At 36.2% G+C, this 13,493-nt stretch overlaps 1 protein-coding gene across 3 annotated transcripts in view; it reads right to left on the bottom strand.

The window, feature by feature from the left end:
- Positions 1–1,464: 1,464 nt before the first annotated feature.
- CHD1 (chromodomain helicase DNA binding protein 1) overlaps positions 1,465–13,493 on the bottom strand; it is an 85,386-nt gene continuing 73,357 nt past the window's right edge. For all 3 annotated transcript variants that reach the window (XM_054688277.1, XM_054688276.1, XM_037530372.2), the window contains 4 exons: positions 6,015–6,111; positions 4,567–4,618; positions 3,790–4,000; positions 1,465–2,453 (listed from right to left, as the gene is read on the bottom strand). In XM_054688277.1, the coding sequence (XP_054544252.1) occupies positions 2,108–2,453; positions 3,790–4,000; positions 4,567–4,618; positions 6,015–6,111 (706 nt within the window). In that variant the 3' untranslated portion in view covers positions 1,465–2,107. The remainder of the gene's footprint in view (positions 2,454–3,789; positions 4,001–4,566; positions 4,619–6,014; positions 6,112–13,493) is intronic.

A 13,493-nucleotide genomic window follows, 5' to 3' on the forward strand; every position in this document is an offset into this window, starting at 1 on the left:
TGACTAAGATATTAAACTAAATATAGAATTAAGAAAGTTAGAGCCCATTCCATTGTCTCAAAAAATGTAATATTGTTCTATGAAATCTGTACAATAGGATATAATGCAAATGTTCCAGCTACAAAGTGATGAATTAAAAATGCCAACCCTGTTCATTTATTGTATTAATATTATGATTCCAATATGCATAATTTTTAAAAAAAATGCTATCTTCTGAAATAAAATCATTTATTGAATGTGGAGAAAATGGAAAAAGCTTAAAAATGCATACTGGCACTAAATTGCTTTATCACTTTTATAAATTATAAATTAATATTTAAAAATTGAATTATTTCTCATGTTACTTATATACCAGGAAGAGACAGATTATTCCTCTTAGGGTAACTGTATCTAAAATGGGATCAGTTTTTGAAAAAAGGGAAAAATTTGTTTTGTACACATAGTATACATTTTAGACCTAACTGGATAAAAAGGAGATGTTTAAAAATACATATATGGAAAAATTTCTGTAGATTGCTCCCACAGCTAATCAACAGGTACACATTTAAGAATATTCTAGGAATATACCAATATATTTATCAAAGTTAAGATTCAAATTTTTTACATTATAGCACACATCCAAGAATGTATGCAGTCTGTCAAAAATTCCCATTGAATATAACAAAATAAAAATCTGTGAATAAATATAAGGCATTCTAAAACATCTGCAGAAAACAAGAGTAAAACAAATACATCCATGACCTAAATTTTACTTCATAGATTCATAGAATTTTCAAAATAGATTTAGTTGTAGTGCTACACATTAATAATATTTAACTGCTTACCAAAATATCCTTTTCTGGCAGCTATGTAATTATTTAAAAAAAAAGAAAAGTTAAGTGCTTAAGGGAATAAGAATGCAGCAGAAAATTACAAGAGCCCACATATCCTTTTTTCTTAAATTTAATTTGCCATATATAAGGTTTTTATATACAATCAGTGTGCATTGTAACAGTTTATATTAAAAGTCAATCAAGTTTATCTAAAATGTTATCTGGCTGCATAGCACATTTGACATTATTGCCCACATGAAAAGGGAAAACAAATGGATTTACAATAACTTTTGGCCATTTTGGATTCTGAAAGTGTTCATACACTTACCCTTTTAAACCAAATGCATCTGAAAAAACGTTTCCAGAGCATGCAGTTTAGATTTTTACATATTATCTCATTTTGTTACAACAAACACAATTTTGACTAAAAAAGAAAAGGGAAGAAATAACATGTATCTAATAAAAGTCAATATAAAAAGAGGACTAATGGAATTAAGAGGCCCCTTTCCCCATTTTTTACATTCTAAACAATGATTCCGTCAAGACAAATCATTAAAAAGTGTTATTACACTGATTTTTTTTTTTTAATGATAAGAAGGCCTGAGTTGGTAGGGAAAGGAACAGTCAAAAAAAGCCTGAGAAGGGGAAGGAAGTAAGGAAAGCTCATTTAATCCATTTACAATAATTTACAGCCATATTTTTTTGTGTGTAAAAAGGCATAATAATAGATCACAAACAGGAAATTCCTGGCTATTTTACAGATATAAGTACAGAATTTAAATATTCAAGCTTGTGATGAAAGCGGCAAGGTGGTCGCAGTGTACAATGTAAACAAGTAGCTTTGGAAAGTGAACAAAGTCCTTGAGTGTTTTTTCTTTATTAAGAAAAGAACTCTCTTTTATTCCTTCCTGAAACATGATCAACAGGTCAGAGTAAAGTTCATATACAAACATAATTTAAATGAAGGTCAGTCTAAAATCACTGACTTAAAAACAGTTTTATCCAGCCTATATGGAAGGGCAGTGTTGAGGTCCCTATAATAGTAAACATTTTCCATTTCTTTAAAAAAGAAAAAAAGTACCACAATATTTGTAGTACAGTGCAGCATAATCCTTAAATATAAAAATATTTTCTCTTCTGGTGGGGTAATAGACCTTGCATCCTGGAAAGAAGTAACAATACTGCTACTGATAGAAGATCTGTTTATATCTTTCAAGTCATGTAAGGCAATTACTGTGTTGGTTTATGATATATGGCTAAAAGAAAAGTCCAGAAAGACAAAGCATCAGTTTTTGTTATGTTTTCCGACTACTCCAGGTATGCTCAGGTGTACTTTTGTGTTCCATTGAGTGTTCAAATGGAGATCTGGAGCCATAAGGGGACCTTTGATCTAGTGGTGATCTAGGGCCACTGTTGGAAGCTCTATGGTCCATTTGCCAATCTGAGTGGTACCTATAATCCCTGGACGATTTATGGTGTGTGTATTCAGAACTTGATCGATGGTCTGAATGTAATCGGTGATCTGAATGAGAACGATGGTCAGAGTGAGATCTATCTTTCAAACTTCCTTCCAAACTGGATCTATGATCTCTACTTCTGTGGTCGTCCAGTTTTCTGTGTTTCTCTCTATCACTGTAATATCTAATGAAATAAATTAAGAACTTCAGTTAATAAAGCAAATCAAACATTTCCAAATAAAATCTTATTAAAAGACGAAACGAAAAATACTTTGACATACTTTTAATTGTATGTTGAGCTCAGTGTCTCATTACAAAATTTCGTAAGTAAGCGTAAGGGAATTTCTTAAGCTTAAAAAAAAAAACACTGGAAATAACTTTTCTGTGCCATGCTTTTGGAAAACTAATAAATTCATAAAACTAAAGTGATCCACACAGGATCACATCTAATTTTACATGTATTTTATATTGATTGCTACTTTTTATTCTATGCATATCTAATATGGGTGTATTTTAATTATCTGGAAGATGAAATTTAACCTATCTACATCACCTGCAAACTCAGTCTTTCATAATTCCCTAAGGAGGAAAAATTAAAATCTCTAAAATGCATTCTGTGGGGGAGAAAAAAAAAAACCCACCCAGAAAACTTCCTGTTTATTCCAGACTGCAGTAATTACATCTAACCTTTTTTAAAAAGATTTATTTATTTATGCATATAAGAACTGGGGTACAGGCCAGAGGTGTAGGGGGTGAGAGGATTCACCAGAGACAGAGTGGCAAATAGACCAGGCAGACTGAGTGAAATACACTGCTGAGGGGAGCAGTGGGTGAGATAGGCGAGGTCTTCTGCGCCATGTGGGTAGCTCCCTGGCTAGGGATTACACTTGTGCTGCAGTGGCTGTGGACAGCTTCATAGGTTGCGTCTTAACCCCTTACGCCACCAGGGAGGCCCTACATCTAACCTTAATGAGCTTTTTCACTTAATTTTTTCCTTGTAAGTTTTTTTTTTTTTTTGAGAAGGAAAGTAGTTTAATGTGTCGACAAACTCTTGTCTGAAAGACAATTATCTCTTTTTGTTTTTTTTTCCCAATGGGAGAAGATACAGGATTCCCTCACCAAATTTCAGACATATCCTTATATCCTTATTTTCAAACATAACCTTTTATCTTAGTCTATACTGTATTTTGAAGAGTACTCGAGTCAATATTCTCTAAAATCAGTAATAATGAATCCCATGAATTATAATACTCCGTACATAACCTTCATCTCTTATTGCACATTTTTTCATATTCAATCTATAATTAAAAAATAAACAACATATTTTTGAGAAATTCAGGTCTTATTAACAAAAATGTACTACATATCACTTTTTCTTATTTAGAAACAAATCTTTATTTCACTAAGACTTACTCTGTTTACTTGAAGACTGAATTGGCTGATAAGGTCAAATAAGCAAATAAAATCACAAAGAAAAACATGAATAAAGAAAATTAAAAAAAAAAAAAGGTCAAGTTTACCTGCTATCTTGCTTGTAGTGATCCCAATCACGATGATCTTTACCATTACTAAAGGAAGAATAGGGTCTTTTCCTAGAGTCACTCTTTTTATAAGAATCTCCCTGATGTCGGTCTTTATGATGATCATGATACTGAGATAAGTGTCTATCAGATGAATAACTGTCCCTGCTACTATCGTCATGATTGGTATTCTCTTTTAATCTTTCCACATCTGTTAGATAAAAGAGCCCAACTTTTGTTAACTTAAAAAACATACATGATAAACAAAATAAACTTGGCTACCAAATAATAGTAACTCCTTTTTCAATTCCTGACTAAACATAATCAGTTCCCAAGTACAGCAGGTTAAAACATTTTAGAAATAGTCTATGAAAGCAATACCTAATGCCTACAAGAGTCAGAAAATTCTGAAATGTTTAAAAAAAAAAAAAAAAACTACACAAAGTACAAGGCCCATTTCCTTCTCAAACAGGCTATACCTTTGTGATTTTATGTATACAAATGCTGCATTATTTTTCCAAATAATATCTTTTAAAAAACATGTTCATTGTAACAATTATTCTATGATGTCTGAAAACCTATAAAACTTGATTTTCGGAAAGATTATCAAGCTAAAACAATTGTTTAAGATTACTGATTTGATATAGAAATGTGTTAAACTTCTCTGTATATAAAGGTACTTTCAAAAAAAATTTAAGGACCCTCTTTATAATTTACCTAAAACCCAATAAAGGAAAAACAATTTATTTTCCAAGACAATTATGAAGGCTTCCTTACCTGGGTTTCTAATCATGTGAGTATTCAAATTGCTGTTCTGGTCATTATTTTGCTAAAATAAATGCATAAAGTTAAGTATCTTTTCAGTAGCTTCAAATATCTTTACAAAACAAGGATAAATGCTCAAAAAGAAAATCCAATGGCTAAAAGAAATGCTCACATAAGGTGTTAGAATGCATTAATGTAACACTTGCAAATATCCCTATTTTGGGTTATTGGAAAAGTCATGACATATTTTTTTCTGATTTTCAATAAGTCATGACTTCTCCAACAACACAATATATTGCATATGTATTTTTAAACAAAATTTTAGCATAAGTTTGACTTTCAAATAATTTTAGACTGTAAAAAGTTTCCATATGCCCTTCACCCAGCTTTTTCGAATGTTAAATATGTCATATAACTATAGTATAATGACTAAAACTAAGTAATCAAAAAACTGGTACAATTCTGTTAACTGAACTACAGACTACATTTAGATTTCTCATTTTTTCACGTAAGGTCCCTTTTCTGCTATAGTATACAATCTGGAATTTCATAGTACACTTAGTTTTCATGTCTTCTTAGTTTCCTCCAATCTGGACATTCCTGCTTTTTCTTGTCTTCTGCAACCTTGACAATTTTGGAAAGCACTAGATATTCTTATAGAATCTCTCTCAATTGGGGTGCATCTGATATTTTCTCATGATTAGATTGAGGTTATGCATTGTTGTCAAAAATTCCACAGAAGTGATGTACTATTTTCCCAGTGCATCAGTATTTGGGGTTCATGATGTTACATATGTCTTATATAGTGGTGAAGATAACATTAACTGCATGTATATGGTGATGTCAGGGACATTTTTCCTCTATAAAGTTATTAATTTTCTCTTTATAATTAATAAACACCTTGGAGGAAATACTTTCAGATTATGCTAATACCTTGTTTTCTTGCTAATTTCTCACTAATTTTAGCTTCCTTCAATGGATCTTACTGCAAAAGTTTTTATGCTGGCATTCTAAAGGTGATTTTCTATCTATCTATCTATCTATCTATCTATCTATCTATCTATCTATCTATCTATCTATCTATCTATCTCTCTCTCTCTCTCTCTCTCTCTCTCTATCTATGCAAGCACTGGGTACAGTCAGAAGCACGGGAGGGTGAGAGAATTCACCAGAGCCAGAGCGGGGAGCAGAGCAGGCAGAAGGACTGAAGTACACTGCTGAGGGGAGCAGTGGGCGGCAGGAGAGGTCTGCGCGCCATGTGGGGCCCACCTCCAGTGGCCGGGGAGCAGCCAGGGATCGAACCAGGCGCTGCAGAGGCTGCAGGCAGCTTCGCAACCCAGTGCTCAACCGCTGTGCCACCGGGGAGGCCCCTCCCTTCACTTCTTAATGAATTTCTCCATAAGGAAAAATGTTTCATTGTTTTAATGACATAAATTAATGTTAAAAATGTATTAACTTACCTGCAATTCCTGCCTTTTTTTAATAGCATGCTTATATAGCTTATGTAGTTTTCTTGCATCAAACTCAGTAAACTTAGATACAAAAATCCACAGGTTTCTGAAAGGTGAAAGGGCAAATTAGATGGCAAGTATTTAATTTTTTCACACACACACACACACACACACATATATATATATAATATATATATATATATATACATATTTAGCTTTTCTATGGCATAAAGTCTAAGGAGATTATTTCTAGTTATTTTAAAACTTCATTTTTGGATAAGATTGCAAAGGAAACTAAATATCATTTAACTGTATTTCTCTTCCAAAACCCTTCATTTTATAACCTCTGGAATGGAAAAAGAGGTGTAACTTAGAAATTAGGAAGGTATTCATATTGTGATTCAAATAACGAATAAAAACATACAAGCTATGTTCGTAGTTTAAGATACCATCACATAATATGCATTAAGTTTGTGAAATAATCTTAAAAATGCATTAAGAGGCAACTGTAATTTTTTAATGGTAATGCAATGGCCATGAGAGTAACATGACCAGAAACTATATACAAGGGCCGACACTGTGTCTTTAGTCCTCCTTTCCTGTCCCAAGGCATGAATCAATAAATGATCATAATAAATTCAGATGCAGCTTAAGAATCCCTCTTAATACAGAAGTAGCCACAATGACATGAGTTGAAATCTGTCTAGTATCAATTGAAGAGTAATGGCTTCATATTTTATTTTCTTAAACTGCTTGCTTTTCATGTAAAATGTGATTTCAACTCAAAAGAGTTCAGAATTTACTACTTACACAATGATGGAGTTTAGTGAATTACCCAATGTCAACATTTTAAATGGGTCAAGTGACTGATTTAAAAAAATAATAAATCTGTGTTTGAATAATAACTACTCAAGGAAAGAAGCCATTTTTCCAGAGACACTGATGGAGTCTAAGAAAAAGAAAAGTCTCAGCTAAATATAATTTTTAATTTTATTTTATGGGACGAATAACATACAGAAAAACTAAGTTTGGTGATTTCTAAATGGCTAAGCCATTTCTCTCGACTATCAAGTATCTATTGCATATCACTACAAAACATACATTAAGTTACAGAGCTTAGAATGAGATACTATTAATAGCAAGTACTTTACAAAGATTTTTGTGATTTTTTTTTTTCATTATTGAGGGAACACTGATTTATAGTACCGTATACGATTTAGGGGAATAGGTTCACACCTTCTCAGTTGTGTGTCACCACCTTAATTCCACGAATAATCATCTTTTAAGGTAGACAGTAAATATAGTAGCTAATTTTAAAAATAAATAAGGTATTGACAATAAGTGACTTGCATATAAAATTATATAAAATAAGTAAGTCTAGAAGACAGATCTCCTAATTCTCTTTCCACTAAGTAATTCCCAGTCTTTTCATTTTGAACATCAATATGTTGAAGAGCAGCTATTCTTTAAGCCATTAAAAAAAAATTGCTAGTTACTATCGGGAGCAACATGGCGGCGAGGAGACGCTGCGAGTAAGATCTCCCATTAAAAAAAGTTAATAGGGAGGAAAAGCGGCAGGTCCCAGTGAGAACCGGGACACGGAAGATAAACGGGTGACTCCAGCAAACTACCCGAAGAAGAAAGTGGCCATAAAAGAGGACTAGAAGGGAGGGAAGCGCAGAACCCTGCTCCCCTCCCCCGCCCACAGAGGCGGCACTCTCCGACCCGCAGAGAGGAGGAAAAAAACAAACTAAAACGACCAACAAGAACAAACGACGCAGCAAGCGGGACTGTGAGTGGAAAGGAACTATTGCAGCCACCACACCCCGTGAACGGGAGCTGAGGCGAACCCTGCAGGATTCGCCGCGGCGGTGAGCGAACGGCTCCGGGCGCCAGTAGAGAAGAACAAAGACCCCGGGAGACGCGCACACAGCCCGGGCTGCCGGTAAGCCTGCGCGGAAAGCGGCGCACTCGGCACGCTTGAAAAGCAAGTGCAGACCGGGATCGCGGCTGCCCAGGTCCCCGCGCCTGCGACCTAGGCTTGCGGGGAGACGACCTAGGCTTGCGGGGAGACGCGCGGAGGTCCTCACTGAGGTGAAGGTCCCTCCCTGAGTGAGCAGGAACCAGGCACCCGGGCACGGGAGCGGTGCAAAAGGCGCCATTCCCGCGCCACTGAACTGGGCTACAGCCCGCGTCCTGGAACTGAGGGCTTTGAACTGAGACCCGGGGCACGAAAATTCGGGGCGTGGGTTCTCCACGACGGTGGGGCACAAGGCAGACACAGCACCCCAAAGCTGTTGAGGTGTACCCTACCATTCCCGCTCTGTTCCCTGTCCCACGGTGTGGGGGGGACGAAAAACAGCCCCCCAAGGACAATAGGAGAGATCTCTGGCGCCACCTAGTGACCAGGAAAAAAAAAGTCACTAACACCCCATAGAACAGGAAATTTCTTAAGACTGCTTGAAAAGGGCAGAAGGCTTCTGCAGTGGCCAGCCGGGAAGTTATTCCATGCCAGGCCCCTTACGACCAGCAGTCTGAGCCCACAGAGGGAGCAGGCACCCACGTCCGGGCAGACCGGGTGCGCAGAAGAGTGTGCCTGAAACGGAGGCGCAGGGACTGCATCCCGCTTCGCCATTTGAGAACAGGGACATTTCTTCAGTAAAAACTGCCTAAAACCAGCAGAAAGCTCCCCAGAAGGCAGAGATGGCTCCTGGAAGAGCCAGAGGGGAGCGGAGAAGTTCACCCAAGATGCCAGTCAGTCCGAGCATCACAGTGTCCCAACGCATACGACAAATTAGAAAACAGACAGTAGGGAGTAGAAGAACCACACGCAACCTAACAACTCCTCAAGAAAGAAGCACACCACAAAAAGAAAACCACTCCCCAGATTGCAACGACAGCAACTTGGAAGAACTTCTGAGCCTTCCAGAAAGAGAATTTAAAATTGCCATGATTAAAAAAGTGATAGATCAGAAGAAGGAAATTGAGTCCCTAAAGAGGGAAAACAATGGTCAGAAGAATGAAATTGAGTCCCTAAAGAGGGAAGTAAAAGAAATGCAGGAGATCAAAGAATTAATGGAGGAACTAAAGAACTCCGGGAAAAGCAAGGAAAGCAGAATAGATGAAATGGAAGAACGAATAAGTTCTCTTGAAGACACAGAAATAAAAAGAACCAAAACAGAAAAGGAAAGAGAAGTACGAAGGAAAAAGAATGAAGAAAGACTTCGAGAACTATCTGACTCCATGAGGAAAGGAAATACAAGAGTTATAGGAATTCCAGAAGGAGAGGAGAGAGATGTAGGAACAGAGAAAATATTCCAGGAGATAATTGAAGAGAACTTCCCAAATGAGAAGAAGGAGCTGAAAATTGATATACAAGAAGCAAGAAGAACACCAAACTTCCACGACGAAAGGAAAAACACAGCAAGACACATAATAGTAAAGCTCCCAAGAATCCAGGACAAGGAAAAAATAATGAAGCTGACAAGAGGGAAGAAACAGATAACATTCAAAGGAAAACCAATCAGGCTGACATCAGACTTCTCTGAAGAAACACTACGGGCAAGGAGAGAGTGGAGGGACATAGTCAACAGACTCCAAGAAAACAGATGCCAACCAAGAATACTCTATCCCGCAAAGCTCTCTTTCCTCCATGAAGAAAGAATATGGACCTTCCCAGACAAAGAGAAACTCCGGAATTTCATTACGAATAAACCCCCACTCCAAAAAATACTACAAGGAATCCTAAAGCCAGAACCTCAGAGGGACGAATAACAATGAAAGAAGACCAAAAAAAAAAAAAAAGTTATTAAAAGAATAAATAAAATCAAAGGAAAGACAAACATAATGGCAAATACAGATGCTAACATATCAATATTAACTCTAAATGTAAATGGACTAAACTCTTCAATAAAAAGACACAGAGTTGCAGCCTGGATTAAGAAACAAAACCCAACCTTTTGCTGTCTCCAGGAAACACATTTAGCTACAAAAGATAAAAATAGGCTCAAAGTCAAAGGATGGAAAACAATCCTACAAGCAAATGGGCCAAAAAAGAAAGCAGGAACAGCTATACTTATATCAGATAAAAGAGACTTCAAACTCAAAAAAATAAAAAGAGACCCCAATGGTCACTACATTATGATTAAGGGGACAATACTTCAAGAAGAAATAACACTCATTAACATATACTCACCAAACGAAAGAGCACCAAAATATATCAGACAACTGTTGTCCTCTCTGAAAACAGACATCAGAGAAAACACATACGTAGTGGGAGACTTCAACACACCACTATCAACAATGGATAGATCAACAAGACAAAAAATAAGTAAAGAAACTAAAGCTCTAAATAAGGACCTAGAGCATTTGGGCTTAACAGACATCTATAGAACACTAAACCCAAAAAAAACGGAGTACACATTTTTCTCAAGCGCACACGGATCATTCTCCAGGATCGATCACATACTGGGGCACAAGACAAACATCAACAGATACACCAAGACTGAAATCATACCAACCATCTTTTCTGACCACGAAGGCATCAAACTAGAAATAAATCATAAAAAGAAGGCAAGGAACTATCCTACCTCATGGAGATTAAAAACCACACTACTTGAAGACCACTGGACTAATGAGGAGATCAAAGAAGAAATTAAAAAATTCTTTGAATTGAATGACAAGGAGGACACCAATATCCTAAATGTATGGGATGCAGCAAAAGCAGTAATAAGAGGAAAATATATAGCAATAGAAGCTCACATCAAAAAACAAGAAAGAACTCAAAGAAACAACCTAATCTCGAAGCTCAAAGATCTAGAAAAAGAACAACAAAAAAACCCCAAATCCAGTAGAAGAAAAGAAATAATAAAAACCAAGGCAGAAATAAATGAAATTGAAACTAAAAAAACAATCCAAAAGATCAATGAAACCAAGAGCTGGTTCTTTGAAAAAATAAATAAAATAGACAAACCCCTAGCCAGGTTCACAAAGGAAAAAAGGGAGAAAGCACAAATACACAGGATCATAAATGAAAGAGGAGAAATCACAACGGACACAGCAGAAATCAAAAGAATAATCAGTAACTACTATGAACAGTTATATGGAAACAAGTTCAACAATCTAGAGGAGATGGACAAATTCCTACAACTCTACAATCACCCAAAGCTAGATAAAGAAGAAATAGAACACCTAAACAGACCAATTACAAGCAGCGAAATTGAAATGGTAATTAAAAACCTCCCCGAAAACAAAAGCCCAGGACCTGATGGATTTACAAATGAATTCTACCAAACATTCAGAGACGAATTAGTGCCTATCCTTCACAAACTCTTCCAAAAAATTGAGAAGGAAGGGACAATACCAAACACGTTCTATGAAGCCAATATTACACTAATACCAAAACCGAATAAGGACAACACAAAAAAGGAAAACTATAGGCCAATCTCCCTAATGAACACTGATGCAAAAATCCTCAATAAAATTTTAGCTATCAGAATCCAACAATGTATCCATAAGATAATTCACCACGACCAAGTTGGATTCATTCCAGGGGCACAAGGATGGTTTAACATCCGAAAATCAATCAACGTTATCCAACACATCAACAAAAAGAAATATAAAAACCATATGATAATATCAATAGATGCTGAGAAAGCTTTCGACAAAGTGCAACACCCATTCATGATAAAAGCCCTTGAAATTCTTGGGATACAAGGAACATACCTCAACATCATAAAGGCCATCTATGAGAAGCCAACAGCCAGTATAATTCTCAATGGTGAAAAGCTAAAAGCAATTCCATTAAGATCTGGAACAAGACAAGGATGTCCACTCTCACCACTGCTTTTCAATATAATACTGGAAGTCCTAGCCATAGCAATAAGACAAGAGAAAGACATCCAAGGAATCCAAATAGGAAAAGAAGAAGTCAAACTATCACTATTTGCAGATGATATGATAATATACATAGAGAACCCCAAAATCTCTACAGAAAAACTAATTCAACTCATCAGTCAGTTCAGTAAAGTGGCAGGATACAAAATCAACACGCAAAAGTCAGTAGCCTTCCTATACACAAACAATAAATCTGAAGAAGAAGAAATCAAAAAAACCACCCCTTTTATTATTGAAACAAAAAAAATCAAATATTTGGGAATAAATCTAACAAAAGAGGTAAAGGACCTATACAAAGAAAACTATAAAACACTGTTAAAAGAAATAGAAGAAGACACAAAGAAATGGAAAGACATCCCCTGCTCATGGATTGGAAGAATAAACATTATTAAAATGGCCATCCTACCAAAAGCAATATACAGATTCAATGCTATTCCAATCAAAATCTCAATGGCATTCTTCAAAGAAATAGAACAATTATTGATGAAATTCATATGGAATCACCAAAAACCCCGAATAGCCAAAGCTCTACTGAAAAAAAAAGAAGGAAATGGAGGCATCAAACTCCCAGACTTCAAACTATACTACAAAGCCATAATCATCAAAACTGCATGGTATTGGAACAAGAACAGACATACAGACCAATGGAATCGAATAGAAAATCCAGAAATAAACCCACAGATTTATGGTCAACTAATCTTTGACAAAGGAGCAAAGACTGCATTGGAGCAAAGAAAGTTTGTTCAATAAATGGTGCTGGGAAAACTGGGTCGCTACATGCAAAAGAATGAAGCTTGACCACTACCTCACACCATACACAAAAATCAACTCAAAATGGATTAAAGAACTAGACATAAGACCTGAAACCATAAAATACATAGAAGGAAATATAGGTGAAACACTACGGGATTTGCACATCAAAGACATCTTTACAGACACATCACCCAAAGCAGTGATAGTGAAGACAAAGATAAACAGCTGGGACTACATCAAATTAAAGAGCTTCTGCACAGCAAAAGAGACAATAACAAAAACAAAGAGAAACCCCACCAACTGGGAGAACATTTTTGCACCCAACACTAATGATAAAGGACTGATCACAAAAATCTGCAAAGAGCTGATGAGACTCAGCAACAACAAAGAAAATAATCCAGTCAAAAAATGGGCAGAAGAGCTAAAAAGAAACTTCTCTGAAGAGGAAATGCAAATGGCCAACAGACATATGAAAAAATGTTCAACATCACTTGCAATCAGGGAAATGCAAATCAAAACTACCATGAGATACCATCTCACACCAGTGAGAATGGCACATATTAAAAAAACTAGCAACAACAAATGTTGGCGAGGATGTGGAGAAAAAGGAACTCTTCTGCACTGTTGGTGGGAGTGCAAACTGGTCCAACCACTATGGAGAGCTGTGTGGAGATTTCTAGACCTACTAAACATAGAGCTTCCATATGATCCAGCAATTCCACTCCTAGGTATTTACCCAAAGGACACAGAAACATCAATTCCAAAGAGCACCTGCACCCCTATGTTTATAGCAGCACTGTTTACAATAGCTAAGCTTTGGAAACAACCCAAATGCCCAAA

The sequence above is a fragment of the Talpa occidentalis genome, unplaced genomic scaffold (genome assembly GCF_014898055.3).
Source record: "Talpa occidentalis isolate TD23 unplaced genomic scaffold, MPIMG_talOcc4v2.1 talOcc4.6, whole genome shotgun sequence".
In the NCBI taxonomy this organism is placed as follows: domain Eukaryota; kingdom Metazoa; phylum Chordata; class Mammalia; order Eulipotyphla; family Talpidae; genus Talpa; species Talpa occidentalis.